The following is a 15419-nucleotide window of genomic DNA, read 5'->3' as shown; positions in this document are numbered from 1 at the left end:
AAAAAAAAAAAAAAAAAAAAAGAAAAGAAAAGAAAAGAAAAAGAAAACATTGGCCGGGCGCGGTGGCTCAAGCCTGTAATCCCAGCACTTTGGGAGGCCGAGACGGGCAGATCACGAGGTCAGGAGTTCGAGACCATCCTGGCTAACACGGTGAAACCCCGTCTCTACTAAAAAATACAAAAAACTAGCCGGGCGAGGTGGCGGGCGCCTGTAGTCCCGGCTACTCGGGAGGCTGAGGCAGGAGAATGGCGTAAAAACCCGGGAGGCAGAGCTTGCAGTGAGCTGAGATCCGGCCACTGCACTCCAGCCTGGGCGACAGAGCGAGACTCCGTCTCAAAAAAAAAAAAAAAAAAAAAAAAAAGAAAAAGAAAACAAAGCACTCCCGTAGAGAGAATCCGGCGGGTTCTGCTGCTGTCCTGAGTCACGCTGAGAATGCAAGGGTGTAGGTGTCAGCCCCAGGGGATGCTGGGCCTGACGTAGGCTGGCTTCCAAGGAGCCTCGTCCATGAGGATTCAAGACAGCAAACATTGATTTCATATATATTTTTTTTTTTCTGAGACGAAGTCTCGCTCTGTCACCCAGTCTGGAGTGCAGTGGCGTGATCTCCGCTCACTGCAAGCTCCGCCTCCCGGGTTCACGCCATTCTCCCACCTCAGCCTCCCGAGTAGCTGGGACTACAGGTGCCCGCCACCACGCCCGGCTAATATTTTGTATTTTTAGCAGAGACGGGGTTTCACCGTGTTAGCCAGGATGGTCTCAGTCTCCTGACCTCGTGATCCGTCTGCCTCAGCCTCCCAAAGTGCTGGGATTACAGGCGTCAGCCTGCGCGCCCGGCCTGATTTCATATTCTAAGGAAAAGGCAGTGCAGCTCCTTTGGGAAGCTCGGCCTCCCGGCCTGCTACGCCTCAGCCCGACCCCAGACACAGCCAACAGGGCTGATGTCCTCGGGAAGACGCTGTGACCTCAGACAGGCCTCGGGTTTCACCTGAATCCCAGGAGCTGGGACCTGCCCTTGTTTAGTTTCCACGTGGAAACCAATTTGGGACGTTTGTGACCCAGAGCAAGCCTTTCAGTGGTCTTGTCCTTTCCTTGGAGAAGGGGCTGGGACCAAGAAGGCGTCCCAGGGTGCAGCCGGACCCTCGTGTTTCTCCGTGCGTTTTCCAGAAAGCCTCCGTTCCTGCCTCAATCATGGTTTGGCTCTGTCACTATTCCGGGTTGCACCGCTGTCATATTTGAGCAGAGCTTTTGCACCGACCAGGGATGAGAACGTTGTCTGCCAGCCTCCTCTGTAGCCTGAGAGGCCACGGGCAGGCAGAGGGGGAAGGTGGAGTCCTCCAGCCAGGGGAAGCGCCAGGCCAGGCAGCCTCTGCTGTGTAATCTGACAGGCGTAAGGCCGTTCATTATGTGGTTTCACCTGCCGTGGCCACCGCCAGCAAGTGTGTGCGGTGGCCGGTGCCTGGCGAGCCTCGGGGAAGCTGCCGAGTCCCTCACTTCCCCCAGTCAATCCCCGCAGCCTTGCGCAAAGCTTGGTTAATTCAAAAACTGTCTTTGTCTGCATTAAAACACCTTTATCCCTGGTATTAATGTCCTGGCCAGAACAAATTACCATAAATTTGGTGGCTTCAAACCGCAGAAATGTGTGCTGTCTCAGTTCTGAAGGCCAGAAATCCAAAATCTGGATGTCACAGGACCAGCCCCCCTCCCAAGGCTCTAGGGAGGAACCCTTCCTCCTCCTCCAGCTTCTGCTGGGCGTGGGCAACCCCTGTGCTTCCTGGCTTGGGGCTGCACGTCTCCAGCCTCTGCCTGTCTCCGCAGTGCCTTCTTCTCAAACCTTCCTCTCCTGCTAAGGGTCCCAGTCACTGGATTAAGGCAGGCCCCATTCCAGCGTGGCCCTGTCTTAAGTCGACGACATCTGACATCTGCAAAGACCCATCTCTCCAAAACAAGTCCCGCTCACAGGTTCTGGGGGGATCCAGTGTGTCTTTTGGGGGAACCCACAGCCCCTCATGAGTGACGAGTGACAGACCCGGAGCCCATTCCTGGGGGTGGAGGGAAGCACAGGGGAGGAGGAGAAGGGCGTGGATGGGGCTGGGCTTGCCCCATCGTTGGAGGGACTGGCACACAAGCCTGGCCCAGGCTGGAGGCACCAGCGAGCACTGGCTGTTGTCAATCCTGGGCCCCAGGGTTGGTCCACAGGGCCAGGACGGCCGGGGTCAGGGTGTGATCAGAGTCACTTGGCTGAAATGTTCTTCCCCAGATGCCTGCATGCAGGGGGCTCAATGTTCACATCTCCCTCCTTCCACAAGGGCCTCCGTCCTGGCCACTGTCCCCCAGAGCCTGCGCTGCAGGGAAGGGGCTCCGTGAATACACTCTCAGTCCAGGGGAGGCCCTCCTACCCCTACCAGGCGCACATCCTGCTGCCGTTTGGATCTTGTCAAAGCCTAAGTCAGTCATCTGTGCCCAGCGTGAGGGCGGCTGGGTCTGCAGTCCAGGCTCAGCCAATGGGAGAGGCAGGGCCCAGGGGGCCTCTTCTCACAGCACCAGGTCTGTCCCTGCCGACCAACAGGCAGACAGATGACAGACAGACGACAGAGAGGCCGGTGCGGCCTGTCCAGAGCTGCTGCGCTCAGCACACCTCAGTCAGGGTCCCCGGGCCCCGTTGGTCCTCCGCAGCAGCCTTGGAAGAACGGGGCCCCACACAGCCCTCTCCCCAGCCATTCTCTTTCTGGCTCACAGAGCTCCCAGGCTCTAGGGGCCGCAGCTGGGGGGTGCTCCATGCAGTCGGCATCTGCGTTCCTTCACTCTTCTTCCCTTGAATGAATTCCAAGCCCCACTGTTCTAAGGAGGACCAGACGTTACTTCAACCGCACTCAGGACCCCCAGCTTTGGGGAAAGGAGGATAGACCCCCCCATGAGTGAGGGCTGCCGGCAGGGCGGGGAGAGAGGTGGCTGGTGTCAGATTCATTGCAGTGGCCCACCTCCCCTCGCCACCCCCCCAAGAGGGGCTCCCAGGAACGGAGGGACTCTCCAGCCAGCCCCACGTCACCAAGGAGCAGTGGCAGAAGTGAGCCTCCCATGGCCGGGCGCGGTGGCTCAAGCCTGTAATCCCAGCACTTTGGGAGGCCGAGGCGGGTGGATCACGAGGTCAGGAGATCGAGACCATCCTGGCTAACATGATGAAACCCCGTCTCTACTAAAAATACAAAAAACTAGCCGGGCGTGGTGGCGGGCGCCTGTAGTCCCAGCTACTCGGAGGCTGAGGCGGGAGAATGGCGTGAACCCGGGAGGTGGAGCTTGCAGTGAGCCGATATCGCGCCACTGCACTCCAGCCTGGGCGACAGAGCGAGACTCCGTCTCAAAAAAAAAAAAAAAAAAAAAAAAAAAAAAAAAGAAGTGAGCCTCCCAACACGGACACTCATCCTCGCCAGAAGAGTCCTGGGCTCATCACCCCTTCCCAGCCCGGACCTCAGTCGATGGCAACCCAAGAGTGAAGAAACCAAGACATTCTCTGAGGCCCTCCCAGAGACCCTTCAAGACCGAAAGGCTGGCCGGGTGCGGTGGCTCACGCCTGTAGTCCCAACACTTCGGGAGGCCGAGGCGGGCAGATCACCCGAGGTCAGGAGTTCGAGACCAGCCTGACCAATATGGGGAAACCCGATCTCTACTAAAAATACAAAAATTAACTGGCGTGGTGGCGCACACCTGTAATCCCAGCTATTTGGAGGCTGAGACAGGAGAATCGCTTGAACCTGGGAGGTGGAGGTTGCAGTGAGCCGAGATCATGCCATTGCACTCTAACCTGGGCTACAGAGTGAGACTCCATCTGAAAAAAAAAAAAAAAAAGACCGAAAGGCCACGAGATGCAGCCAGTAGGTGCTTAGTGTCCCAGATACGTTCGCCACCCCTGGGGCAGGCTCTGAATTTGAGTCCCTGAAGGTGGGTCTGTGCAGCATTCCCAGCAAGGAGGGAAGGGGGCTCCGGGGTCCCCCTGTCTGCTCCACCACCGCAAGCCCCTGGGAACAGGCAATGCCATCCCACGGCAGCCTCTGGCCTTCACTTGCTACACGTGAGTTTATCCACCTCTCCATCCTAGAGATAGTCGGTCTGATTTATGTTGTGCAAAGGCCCTCAAGTGACTGGCGTATCCCTCGGAGACAGGCTCCGGGAGGCGCTGGGAATCCACACTCCCAGCTGGGGCCACGCAGTCCCAGCCACATTAAACGCTCAGACTTTTCTTGCTGATTTTTGAAAATTATTGCACCAAATGTTTACCAGTGAAATGCTGATCGTGATGATAAGAAGGCTGGGGAGGCCAAGAAAAAAGGGAAGAGAGAGTGCAGCTGCACACCCTTCTCCGGGTCCCAGAAGCACCGCTCTCCTGCGTGTTCAACTGGCATTTGCCACCAACATGCCTGTTTTTATTTAAATGGCCCAGGGCAAGGCTCTGACTAAACTAACATTCCCACGCCAACACTCAGCAGCGCCTCTGGTTTTTGGCAATTTTTTTCCTTAGCTGTCAAAGTAAAAATATAGAAGAGTCCTGGTCTTACTTAAGGCTTAGGGCTTTTTCCCTTCCCCCTGGAGACCCGAAAATAGCTCACAGATGTGCGGTACCTGCTAACGTTCGTGCTCTGTGTTACTTCACGAACAGAACTCCCCGTGCTCTCTGTAACCCAAACCCCTATTTCCAGACCCATGTTCATTTGCAGAGGGGTCCATGGGGGTCTGTGGGGGGAAGTGTGGTGGGACGGAAGTTCTCAGCTTGTTTAAATGTGTCTGGAGCAGATGGGAGGAAACTCCGGCCACCTGAGAAACTCTCGCCTCAGGCAGGAGCTTCTCCATCACCCCAGCAGTGAGGTCAAGGATGGCCCAGGCTCCACTCAGGGGACCAGGCACAGGCTGGGTGGGGTGGGGGGTGTGGTCAAAGTCCTTCGGGGACTCCTGGCTCTGCTGGTGGCTCCGCCGGGACAAACGATTCTGCTTTGGGACACCAACATCGTCCTTCTAAGATTAAAATAAACTTTTTTTTAAAGGGGGGTTTCCAGCTATTTTTACCCCCGGAAAGGAAGAAAGGCAAAGACGGAGGAAGGGAGGAAGATGAAAGGAAGGAAAGAAGAGAGGGACAGAGGGAGGGAAGAAAGAGAAATAAAGCAAAGAGAAAAAGAGGGGGACCGAGAAAGGGGGAAGGAGGAAGGAAGGAAAGGGAGGGGGAGGGGCCACCGGGTCTGGCTTTCCCAGTGACTCAGCCCTCGGAGACTCCGGGTTTGTACCAGAGCCCAAGGGGTGGAGCCTCGAAGTTTCGTCCCCCGGGGCTCTTACTTTTTGGAGAAAGTTCTGAGGTGAGGGGGGCATGGGCCAGGCAGCGTGGAAGTCTCCCCCACAGGCTCTGCAGGGGTCCCTGGGACTGAGTAATTTGGGATCATGGGGGTCTGGGGGTAGTGAGGGGATATGCGGGGTGCAGATGGACCTGGTGACCAAGCTCTGCCACCCCACTCAGAGCCTCAGTGCCCCCATCCAAGAACCAGACATCGTGACAGCCTCCCTGTCTGGTCCAGCCCTCCACGGGCCCTGCCTGGAGGTTCCAGCCCCGGTGCTAAGCCTCCTCGGTGCCCACCTTCCTGATTTCTCTCCTCCCGGAAGCCCTGATTTGGGCAGGCCTGGCCAACTTCCCAGTGCATGCACCCCCCAAACGGCGTGCCAACCAGGGTCCCCAGCCAGGCACTGCCTCTGCCGTCTCCCTGGGACTCCCTGGAAGCCGCAGAAATGGGCCATTGGCCCCCGAGTGACCCACACCCAGCCCAGGCTCCACCCAGGCCCTGTGGGCTGCTGAGGGGACCTGGGGTCCTGGAAAGGTCTGAGTGGGCTCCCCACTTCTCAGGGCTGGGAGACCATACCCAGACCCATCTACTGTCTTTCCCTTTGAGGTCTGTGCTCTGAGCAGTCTAGGAGCTTCCAGGGACAGGCAGGTGGGTCTGAGCCCTGAGTCACATGCAAAGGACGGGCAGGTGGCCTCCACCTGAGAGCTGTGCTGCACCAGCCACCCCCTGGCCCAGCTCTAGAACAATGCCAGGTCTGCTCCATGGTCAATCCTACAGCCCTCGAGGCCCACACCAGCTGGGGCCTTCTCCGCTCACCTGCTCAGGAGGTTCAGTGCCTGCCTGGGGACTTGCCCGGGCAACTCACTGCCTCAGCCTCTGTGCAGAGGGGAACAGCAGGGCCTGCCTCTCGGATGCTGACCCTATCCCAGGCCTCAGGGGTAGCAAGGGGGGCAGTTTCTGCGTGGGGACCGCTGGAGACACCGAGCAGACAGGGCCCCGAGCAGAGTCCTGGCCACAGCTGGGGGCCACTGTTCTGGCAACTGGGTCCAGGGCTCCAGATGCCAACAGGAGGGCCGGTCACAGTGGCTTGCATGGACAGCCAGTTGACTTGGTACCACGCAAGCCGCTGCTGGGCCTGCGCCCACGTTCCTTCAGCTTCTTGCAGTCAGGTCAGTCAGCAAATCTTCCGGATCCTCTGGTGTGGGTCCTGGGTCCTGACAGGGACGGGTTCTGCCTCATACACAGAGAGTGGGTCAGGAAAGCTTCGTGTTCGGGGGCGCTCAGACGGCCGAGAGCCTCTGGGATGGCTGAGGAGTCTCAGGGACATGTGGGGAAGACACTGCTTCGGCAGAGGACAAGGCCTGCGACAGCAGAGCAGGGAAGTCCACGGCACAGACCGAGAGGTGCAGGGTGTGAGGGACCCCTGTGAGGGCCAGGGTGAGATGCCCAGCACCTGCGGGCACCCCTGGGCCTGGGTGACGGTGGCTGTCTGCATGCAGCAGGGGCAGCAGATTCCAGACCCCAGCCTCCTGGAACAAGGGCCAGCCCAAATCCATCCTAGAGGAAGGACAGCCAGGTGCGTCACAGCAGACCGCCCAGCACAGGTGACCAGGTTGCAAGCCAGACATGAAACCACATCTGAAAAAATGCCCAACCTCGAGGAAGTGTCCCAAGTTCTTTTTTTTTTTTTTTTTTTTTTTTTTTTTTGAGACGGAGTCTCCCTCTGTCGCCCAGGCTGGAGTGCAGTGGCCGGATCTCAGCTCACTGAAAGCTCTGCCTCCCGGGTTTACGCCATTCTCCTGCCTCAGCCTCCCGAGTAGCTGGGACTACAGGCACCCGCCACCTCGCCCGGCTAGTTTTTTGTATTTTTTTTTTTAGTAGAGATGGGGTTTCACCGTGTTAGTCAGGATGGTCTCGATCTCCTGACCTCGTGATCCGCCCGTCTTGGCCTCCCAAAGTGCTGGGATTACAGGCTTGAGCCACTGCGCCTGGCCCCAAGTTCTTTTTAAGTGGATAAAGGCAGATGGGACTTTCAAAATCACTTGGTGCAGCAGAGCCTGAGGCCTGGCAGCCCTCGAAGGCCCAACGGTGCGCCCGATGGTCAGGAGCTGCAGTGGATGGGGACATGGAGGCTGCATAGGAGGGACCCTGGAGGCCGGACACCCTGGAGGCCTCTGAGCTTGAGCTTCGCATGCAGGTCAGATGTCTTTTACAGTCAGCTTCAAGAGGTGAAGGAGCCCTACCCCTAGGTGGTCTGGAATGTTCCCATAGCTGCCTGGTGGTGGCCCCCACCCAGGACCCGGGAGGGTACCCGCCACGGGAAGTCCCCACACTTAGCCCTGCTTCAGAGCCCCCACGCCCCCTGCTTTCAGTCCCAGGGGCCACTCCAACGTGGCCATGCCAAGCGATGGTCCCTGCTCCAAGTCCAGCCTGCTGCCTTGCACAGTGAACAGACCGTGAGTGTGGGGGAGGGGAGGAGTGTCCCCCAACACCCCCTGGGGGGCCGACTTACCCTACTGGATGACAGCAGCTGAGAACCAAGGCCTGGCTGGGCCTTGAGCTGGCATCCTCATGATGTCTCTGAGCCTCAGCTTCCCTCCTGAAAAATGGGGAGCATCGCGCTCCCTGCCCCCCAGCGCCACAGGGTCATGGGGGCAGCAAGAGGCAAGATGGATTCCTGCAGAAAGGAAAGGGGCCTTGGGCTCAGAACTGGGAGTCTCAGCTCTGGCCGCTCCTTAGAATCAACCACAGAGCTTTCAACACAGGCAGCCCTCAAATACACCCACCCACCGGGTCACTGCTGACCCCCGCACTCAGACCACATCTCTCTGGGGCCGGAGCCAGCCCTGGGGTGTTTTAAGGTCACCTGGGTCTCCGTGCTGCACAGCACCTGGGGCCAAACAGGCGGCAGGAGCTCCGTCGCTGTCCCCGCGTGCTGACCAGCTGTGCTTTCGCCTCTCCACACACTTGGGGTCTGCTCTGCTCTCGAAAGCCCCCACAGCAGCCGCAAAGGAGGGGCCTGGTTGGGCCAATGTCAGCAGGGCCTCCTTAGCCCACCCTGACAATGATACCCCCATTTCTCTGGCAGCAAACGAGGGGGAACTGACCCAGTTCAGTCTCCTGGGGTGCAACGCCTAGGCTGCTCTCCCCTCTGCACCTGCACGTGGCCTCTGAAGAAGAGGGGGCTGCGGGCCACGTCTGCCTCTCCCCTCTGCAAACCTGGCTCTGCGGCCCCATCTCCTCTGCTTCCAGGCTCCTTGGCCAGCTTGGGAACAGCCCCTTCATTCAGGGTACCCCTGCCCTCAGGGGTACCCCGGGAACCTTGTCCCAGCTCCCACCACAAGCTGGGACAGGAAGCCCAAAGTGACTCCCACGGGGGAGGCCTGGCAGCACTGCACCCCAATTCGGCTTCTTGGGGTCCTAGCCCCCACCTTCTGATTGGGTTTCTGGAGTGGCTGGGGTGCCCTGCACACAACCTGCTTTCTTTTGTTTCTCTTTAGCCCCTGCAATGCCCGCTGCCCGGTGCTGCCCCCCTGACCTGCAGGAGAAGGTCTCCAGGCCCCAGGGCAACAGATACACTCCTGCTCGGTAGGACCCCTGCCTTCCCCCACTGCCCACACCCACTGGCCTGAAAAAGAGGAATGGGGAGCCCGGACAACTTGTGAATGAAGCTTCTCACCTACTTGCCAGGGGCCCACCCCTTTCCCAGGCTGGTGGGGAGGGGAGGCCCATCCCCCTCATCCCTTGCTTCTCCTCAGTACCAGCTGTCCATGGGGTACTCCCAGCTGTGGGTGGTGCAGGCGTTGGGAGCTGGGAGGCTGAGGCCTGTGCTTCCCTCAGGTCTGTGCACCCAGCTGCACCATCTGTAACATGGGCTTATGAATGTGCCTGGCTGCTGGGCGGCTTGACGAGTGGACATCAAATGGGCCACTCTCTTCTCTGCTGGTAGAGGATAGAGGCCCCAGGTGGAGATGCTGTCAGCACAGCTGGGGCAGACCAGGGGAGAACCCCCGTCCAGGGATCCCCTCCCCTCCCAGACCACCCCTCCCAGGCCACCCCTTCGAAAAATGTTGAGGACTGGCCCCCGAGCTAGGGCTACATGGGCCATTACTTCTGGCCTGGGGCTCACAGGCAGAGATGCCAACGGAGGCACACAGGCAGTTGCACCCGATCAACACTAGGCCTGAAGCCTTCAGGCCTCCCTGTGCCCCACCCCACCCCCACCCACCAGGAGCAGAGGACGTCGTGGTGGGCAGTGTCCTCAGCCTGGGAGCCGCACAGCCCCGCGCTTCCTTCTATGGAAAATCTGCTCCTCCAGGCTGCCGGGCTGCTGTTACATAAACATCTCTGCTGCCTCCAGATGCCTCCTCTCCTGGGGCGCTGACCCCGAGATGTTACCCCAGGCCTGGAGAAGTGAGGCCAGCTTCTGGGAGGACGCAGGCGAGGGAGGCTCCCAGCAGCAGCTACAGGGGGGGATAGGCCGTCTGCACTGGCTGTTTCCAGAGTGCTCAGCACTTGGCAAGAGGTGTGCCAGGAAAGGCTCGCTGGAGTCAGGTGTGAGATTTGTCTCTCTTTCTGTGCCTCCCTCTGCCACCATGCTCTGCGGTTTCTGCAGCCACTCCCCCAGGCTCCCGAGTCCTAGGTCCCTCTCAGCCTTTCAGTATCCCTTCAGGGCAGGCATAGCCCTCCTACTCCAGGAGAGCCCCCAGCGCCTTCTGCCATCGCACTCACCACCCTGTGTTGGAGTGGGGAGGGGGCGCTGTTTGTCCCCAGCACGAGGCCGTGAACTTTGCGCAGGGACTATGGCAGGCATTTTGGACTCCTGGCGCTTAACCAGGCTTGGCACAGGGTGCCCGTGCCTGGCATCGTGGTGGAGAAATAAATCAGCCGGAAGGGGCACGTGGGAGGGGCTGCGCCGGCGCCAGCGGCAGATCCGCCCGACCCGTTTGTGCTTTCTGGGGCCACCTTAGGCAGGCGGCGCCCGGGCAGGAGGAGGACGGTGACCGAGGAGCATGTCGACGCGGGTCCCCCCTGGGCAGCGGGGCGCAATACGTCCGCGAGGCACTGGTCCAGGCTGCTCCCTTGGGGCGCCCTAAACTCCCTGCCCTGAGGCCGCTGCGCCCCCATCCCTCGCGGTCAAGTGCTCAGGCAATCACGGCCAGGGGTGTCTGGCGGCGATCGATCCTCTGGACGCCTAAAGCCGCGGCCACGGGGCCCTGGGGAGGGAGAGAAGCCGCTGGGCTAGGGGCGCACCCACGGCTAGGCCACTTCCCCCAAAGCCCTGCCCCGGGCCCGGGGTCCCCCAACGTGGCCTCAGCTGCTCCCCGCCCGGCCCAGAGCACGGTGGACACAGCTGCCTGCGGCCTCGCCCTCCCTACTCCACCCCGGGCTCCTCCGCTTATTCACATGCAAATTTCCGTCGCCAATTGTCGCCGAGCGCGGCAACGGCCAGAGCCGGATCCTTCCGCAGCCCCGGCTCAAACTTTTGGCCTCTAAAAACTTTCAAACGAGAAGTAGTCCCAGGCGCCCGCTCCGGACCCACGCCGCGCCGCCGGGTCCCTCCTCCCCGGAGAGGCTGGGCTCGGGACGCGCGGCTCAGCTCGGGGAGGCGCAAAGGCGGACCCAGCGCGCGGGAGGAGGCGGCCGCGGAGGGGGCGGGGGGACCGGTGGGGGCGGGGCCGGGCGGGGCGGGGCCGGTGGGGGCGGAGCGCACCTCGACTCTGAGCCTCACTAGTGCCTCGGCCGCGGGAGGGAGCGCAGGGGCGCGGGGCGCGGGGCGCGGGTGCGAGCGCAGCGAAGGAACGAGCCGGGCGCGGAGACGGGCCCGGGAGCCCGCGGGAGCACAGCGCCAACTGCCAGCCGGGGAAGAGAGGGCGGGACTGTCCGCCGCCGCCCCGGGACCGTCCGCCGCGCGTGTGCGTCCCAGCCCCGCCGGCCAGCGCAGGAGGCCGCCGTCCGGGCGCAGAGGGCAGCGGGGGGGAGGCATGCCGCCGCTCCTGGCGCCCCTGCTCTGCCTGGCGCTGCTGCCCGCGCTCGCCGCACGAGGTAGGCGCCCACCCACCCGCGAGCCCCCACTTTCCGCGCTCTTTGGAAACGGCAGCGCCCGGCGCACGCGCCCCGTGGCTAGGAGCGGGCGTGGAGAGGGAAAAGCGGGCGGCCCGGGGCGTGGGGTTCTTGGAGTCCCGGGCTGGGGGAGGACCGACCTTCCCCCTCGATCCCCCCGTGGAGGCGGACTCGCGCCGCCCGTGCCTGGAGCCGAGTTTGGAGGCCGGCGTGAGGTGCTGGGGTCCCGGAGGCCCTACCCGGGCCCGCCCTTCACCCGCCGCGCGTGGGGCTTGCCGCCGGTCGGCCGGGCGGGCGGGCTGCCTACTACTTTTCGATTTGAATAGAGTCGGTTTTGGTTTCCTGTTGCTTCTCCGGGCCATTTATCTTCTTTCTTCTTCGCTTCTGGCCCACGCCGGGGCGGATGTTGGGGCGCGGAGTGTGGGCTCCGCGGCGCCGCGTTCGCCTTCACTGACCCGCGCGGCCCGGCTGGGGCCCCGGGCTCCCGGTCGCCCCGCCCGCCGGTGCCCCCCAGCCCAGCTCTCAGTTTGGGGGAGGGGTTTGCGTAAGAAGCCTTCGCGCCGGGGGGCACTGAACTTTTCCTTTTGCTTTGCAGAGTTGAAGTTTGGAGAGCTTGGGGGTGGAGAGCGGGACGCGGGTGGGGGGCTCTTACATCTCTCCTCGCCGCACATCGAGGGGGGTCTCTGGGGAATCGAGTGATTAATCCACTCTTTCTCCGAGAGTTGCAGGCGAGAATTATTTGTTCTCTTCCAGAAAGTGCTGCTCTATGTCACACCACCCTCCCCCGTTTCTCAGCCCCCTAAGATGGGGAGGGAGGGGCTTGAGTAATTGATCCCTTCTCGAGATGGGGTCGAATTCCTTCCGAATGGGGGACCTTCATCCCCCTCCTGTGTGTGTTTGGGGGCTGCCCTGGAGATGCGCGCCCGCGGGAGCAGGTATTGGGTGTCGGCGGAGGCGGGGCCGGGTCTCCGGGGTGCAGTCCTGGTGCCCCTGGAGGCGGCCCCGACTCCACAATGGGCCGCTCTGATTCTGAGGCGGAGGCCGGCGCTTTGTTGGCGGGCGGGGCAGCGGGCGAGCAGCTGTCGCATTTTCCCACGGGCGGGAGCTGAGTGTGGCCACCCCCCCCTTCCCGCCGTCCAGCTCTGCCCCCTTGCAGAACGGGTTTGAACAGAGGCAATCTCGGCGGCTGGATGGGGGGCCCTGCCCTGCCAGCCTCCCCAGTGAGCCTCTGGGGTGGGGGGCAACGCTTGGGAGAGTAGCCCACTTTGTCTCTGCTTTTACCCCACTGCGTCCAGGCGGCACATCAGGCCGCCCCATCCTGCTTCAAGCAGGACGTGTTCCCTGCTGCTCCTCTTCCCCCCATTTCTGACTACAGAACTCTGGGCAGAATGTTGACGCCCTTTGGTTTCATGGTGGGGCTTCCTGTGGTCCCCTGCCCTGGTAACCCATGTCACTGAGTAGAGGCGTCCAGGGTCGGGGGAGGACAGTGCCCCTTGGCTGGGTGCGGGTCCCACCCCCAGGGTAACAAGGGCCTTCGGTGGTGCGGGTGAGACTGACCTCTCTTCTCCTGCCCCTGCCTAGGCCTGCGGTGCTCCCAGCCGGGTGAGACCTGCCTGAATGGCGGGAAGTGTGAAGCGGCCAATGGCACGGAGGCCTGCGTGTGAGTACCACCCCTGCGGGACCTGTTGCTTTGTTGAGGGCAGAGCCCCTGCCTTCTGCAGCCGCGCTGGGGACAGAACCCTGGGGCATTGTCTTCTGGAGATGGCCCAGAGTCTGGGCACGGTCACGTGCTGACTTTTATTGGACAAAGTCTGGCAATTACTTAATCACCAGCAATTATGCTGCGTGTGGAGCTGGTCTGACTGCTGGGGGCTTAGGCACTCCTCTGTGGGCCACCTCAGGCTCCTGGGTTACTAAGTGGGAGTCCCAGGACCCCAATTCTTCTTAAAGTCCCCAAGAAACAGTTGATCTGTCAGGGGAAGCTCTGGACCATTTACTGAGAAGCCCAGACCCCACCACCCTGCCAACTTGGGGCACCTCCTCTGGGCGGGTGATGCCTCCTGGGCAGGTGATGATGCCTCCTGGGCACAGGTGATGCCTCCTCTCCAGGGGTGATGCCTCCTGGGTGGGTGGTGATGCCTCTTGGGCTGGTGGTGATGCCTCCTCTTGATGGGTGATGCCTCCTCTGTGCACAGGTGATGCCCCCTGGGTGGGTGATACCCTCTATGGGTGGGTGATGCCTTCTGGGCTGGTGGTGATACCTCCTGGGCACAGGTGATGCCTCCTGGGCTGGTGGTGATGCCTCCTCTGGGTGGGTGATGCCTCCTTTGGGCACAGGTGATGCCACTTCTGGGTGGGTGATGCCCCCTCTGGGCGGGTGATGCCTCTTTGAAGGAAATTGACCCTTCACAATTGGACCCGCCTTTGGGCTCTTGTTTGCCCCAGCTCCCTCCTCCCGGCCTCAGGCTGGGGCTGGGGAAGAGAAGGCGGAACTCATCTTTTGGCGCGGGGTGTGGGGTAATTATTGAGTCTGGTTTCTGTCCTGGCATCTGCAAACTCTGACCTCCAAATCCCGTGGCCCTTTTGGTCTGCCAGGCTCAGATGTAAAATGGGCATGGAGGGGGCTGGGAAGTCGCGGGGAACCGCTCCCTCCTGCCTGCCTGTGAGTGCCAGTCGGCGGTGGGGAACTGTTCTGCTGTGGCCGATGCCCTTCAACTTGAGTCCATCCCTGATGAGAATAATGAGGAGGTGTTTGGTGGCTGGAAAAAGACCCCTCCGCCCCCCAGGAGCTACAGATGAAGAAATGGCTCCCCAGCCAGTCTGCGCGCCCTCATTCCAACTGTAGAAGGTCCCATTCCCTTGACAACCCCAGCCCGGCTCCTGCCTGCGCCGACTGCCCAGCCTGTGGGCAGCAGCCCCCCTCCCTCCCCGGCCCCCACCCTCCCCAAACTGAAGCCAATTAAGCAGGTCCGTGAGCAGTTTAATGGACAAAGCCGGCTGTGTCTTTGTCAGACACTAATGAATGCGCACACTACTTTTTTTTTTTTTTTTTTTTTGCTTTTTGGGGCCCCCTTCTCCCCCTGCAGAAGCCGCACGGACGCTTGATGCCCTAAATCTTGTTTCCTTTCATTCAGAGACCGACAGCTGGGATCCAGGGGAAGTGCAGCAGCTATTGTTGGGGGAGGCGGATTAATGCCGTGTGATTAATTATGCGTGGCTTCCCAGAATGTATAACCCCGCTCCCCGCCACCGCGCTCCCGGCTCGGACTTTGCCTCCACCCATTCAGGTCTCTGGGAGAAGCTTCTTGCTCCTGCAGAGGACTTTGGGAGGGTGGGAGGAATGCCGTGCTGGGAAAATTGGGGGCCTGTTGCTTCTTCTCAGTGGCACTAGGCAGTAGGAACAGCTTGGCCCACAGGGGTCTGGGACTGAGGTCTCCACAGGCCAGAGGGCTGTGCTTTGGGGTACAGATGGCTGCAGCTCCCTGATGTCTGGGCCAAAACCCTGCCACAGGGCCGCAAAACACTGGTGTCATGGGCCCACTCTCCCATTCCCCAAACCTGGGATCCTGGTGAGCTGTTTCCTGCCCAAGGCAGGCCGCTGACCAGGGCTTTGGTGCCTGGCCTTGTCCCCTTCGCTGGGGCCTGGCGCCCCCTCCTTCTTGGCGGGAAGCCTGCTTCAGTTTGGCCTGACAGGCAGCCGAGCTCAGCCCACAGAGACCCCATTGTGCACACCCCACAAGTCCAACGAGAAGATGGGACGGAAGTGCGTCCTCAGGCTCCCGCCTCTGGGCTGCAGGGTTGGAGGCCAGGGCCACAGCCGGGCCCGGCTTGCGGAGGCACAGGTCAGGGCTCACCCAGCAGTTTGGGGAGCATTGCGACCGCTTCCTCCCTGGCCTTGAGCCCCACCCAACGTACACCCCTCAGGCGCCTCCGCCTTCCCATTCCTGCTTGTCCTTCTCAGAAGGCCCAGGAGGTCTGTCCAGGAGTTGGCCAGGGCACCTGCAGGAAGCCTGGCTCTCCCAGCAAGGGGAGAAACCC

At 61.3% G+C, this 15419-nt stretch overlaps 1 protein-coding gene across 2 annotated transcripts in view; it reads left to right on the top strand.

The window, feature by feature from the left end:
• Positions 1-11068: 11068 nt before the first annotated feature.
• The window catches only part of LOC105471936 (notch receptor 1), a 53550-nt gene continuing 49199 nt past the window's right edge, over positions 11069-15419 (top strand). Inside the window, exons 1-2 of one of the 2 annotated variants that reach the window (XM_011724792.3) lie at positions 11069-11363; positions 12963-13041. In XM_011724792.3, coding sequence (XP_011723094.2) covers positions 11303-11363; positions 12963-13041 — 140 coding nt within the window. In that variant the 5' untranslated portion in view covers positions 11069-11302. The remainder of the gene's footprint in view (positions 11364-12962; positions 13042-15419) is intronic. The other variant, XM_071078645.1, reaches the window with a different exon arrangement.

This window comes from Macaca nemestrina, chromosome 14 (genome assembly GCF_043159975.1).
Source record: "Macaca nemestrina isolate mMacNem1 chromosome 14, mMacNem.hap1, whole genome shotgun sequence".
Lineage (NCBI taxonomy): Eukaryota > Metazoa > Chordata > Mammalia > Primates > Cercopithecidae > Macaca > Macaca nemestrina.
This window is presented reverse-complemented; position numbering and strand designations above follow the sequence as displayed.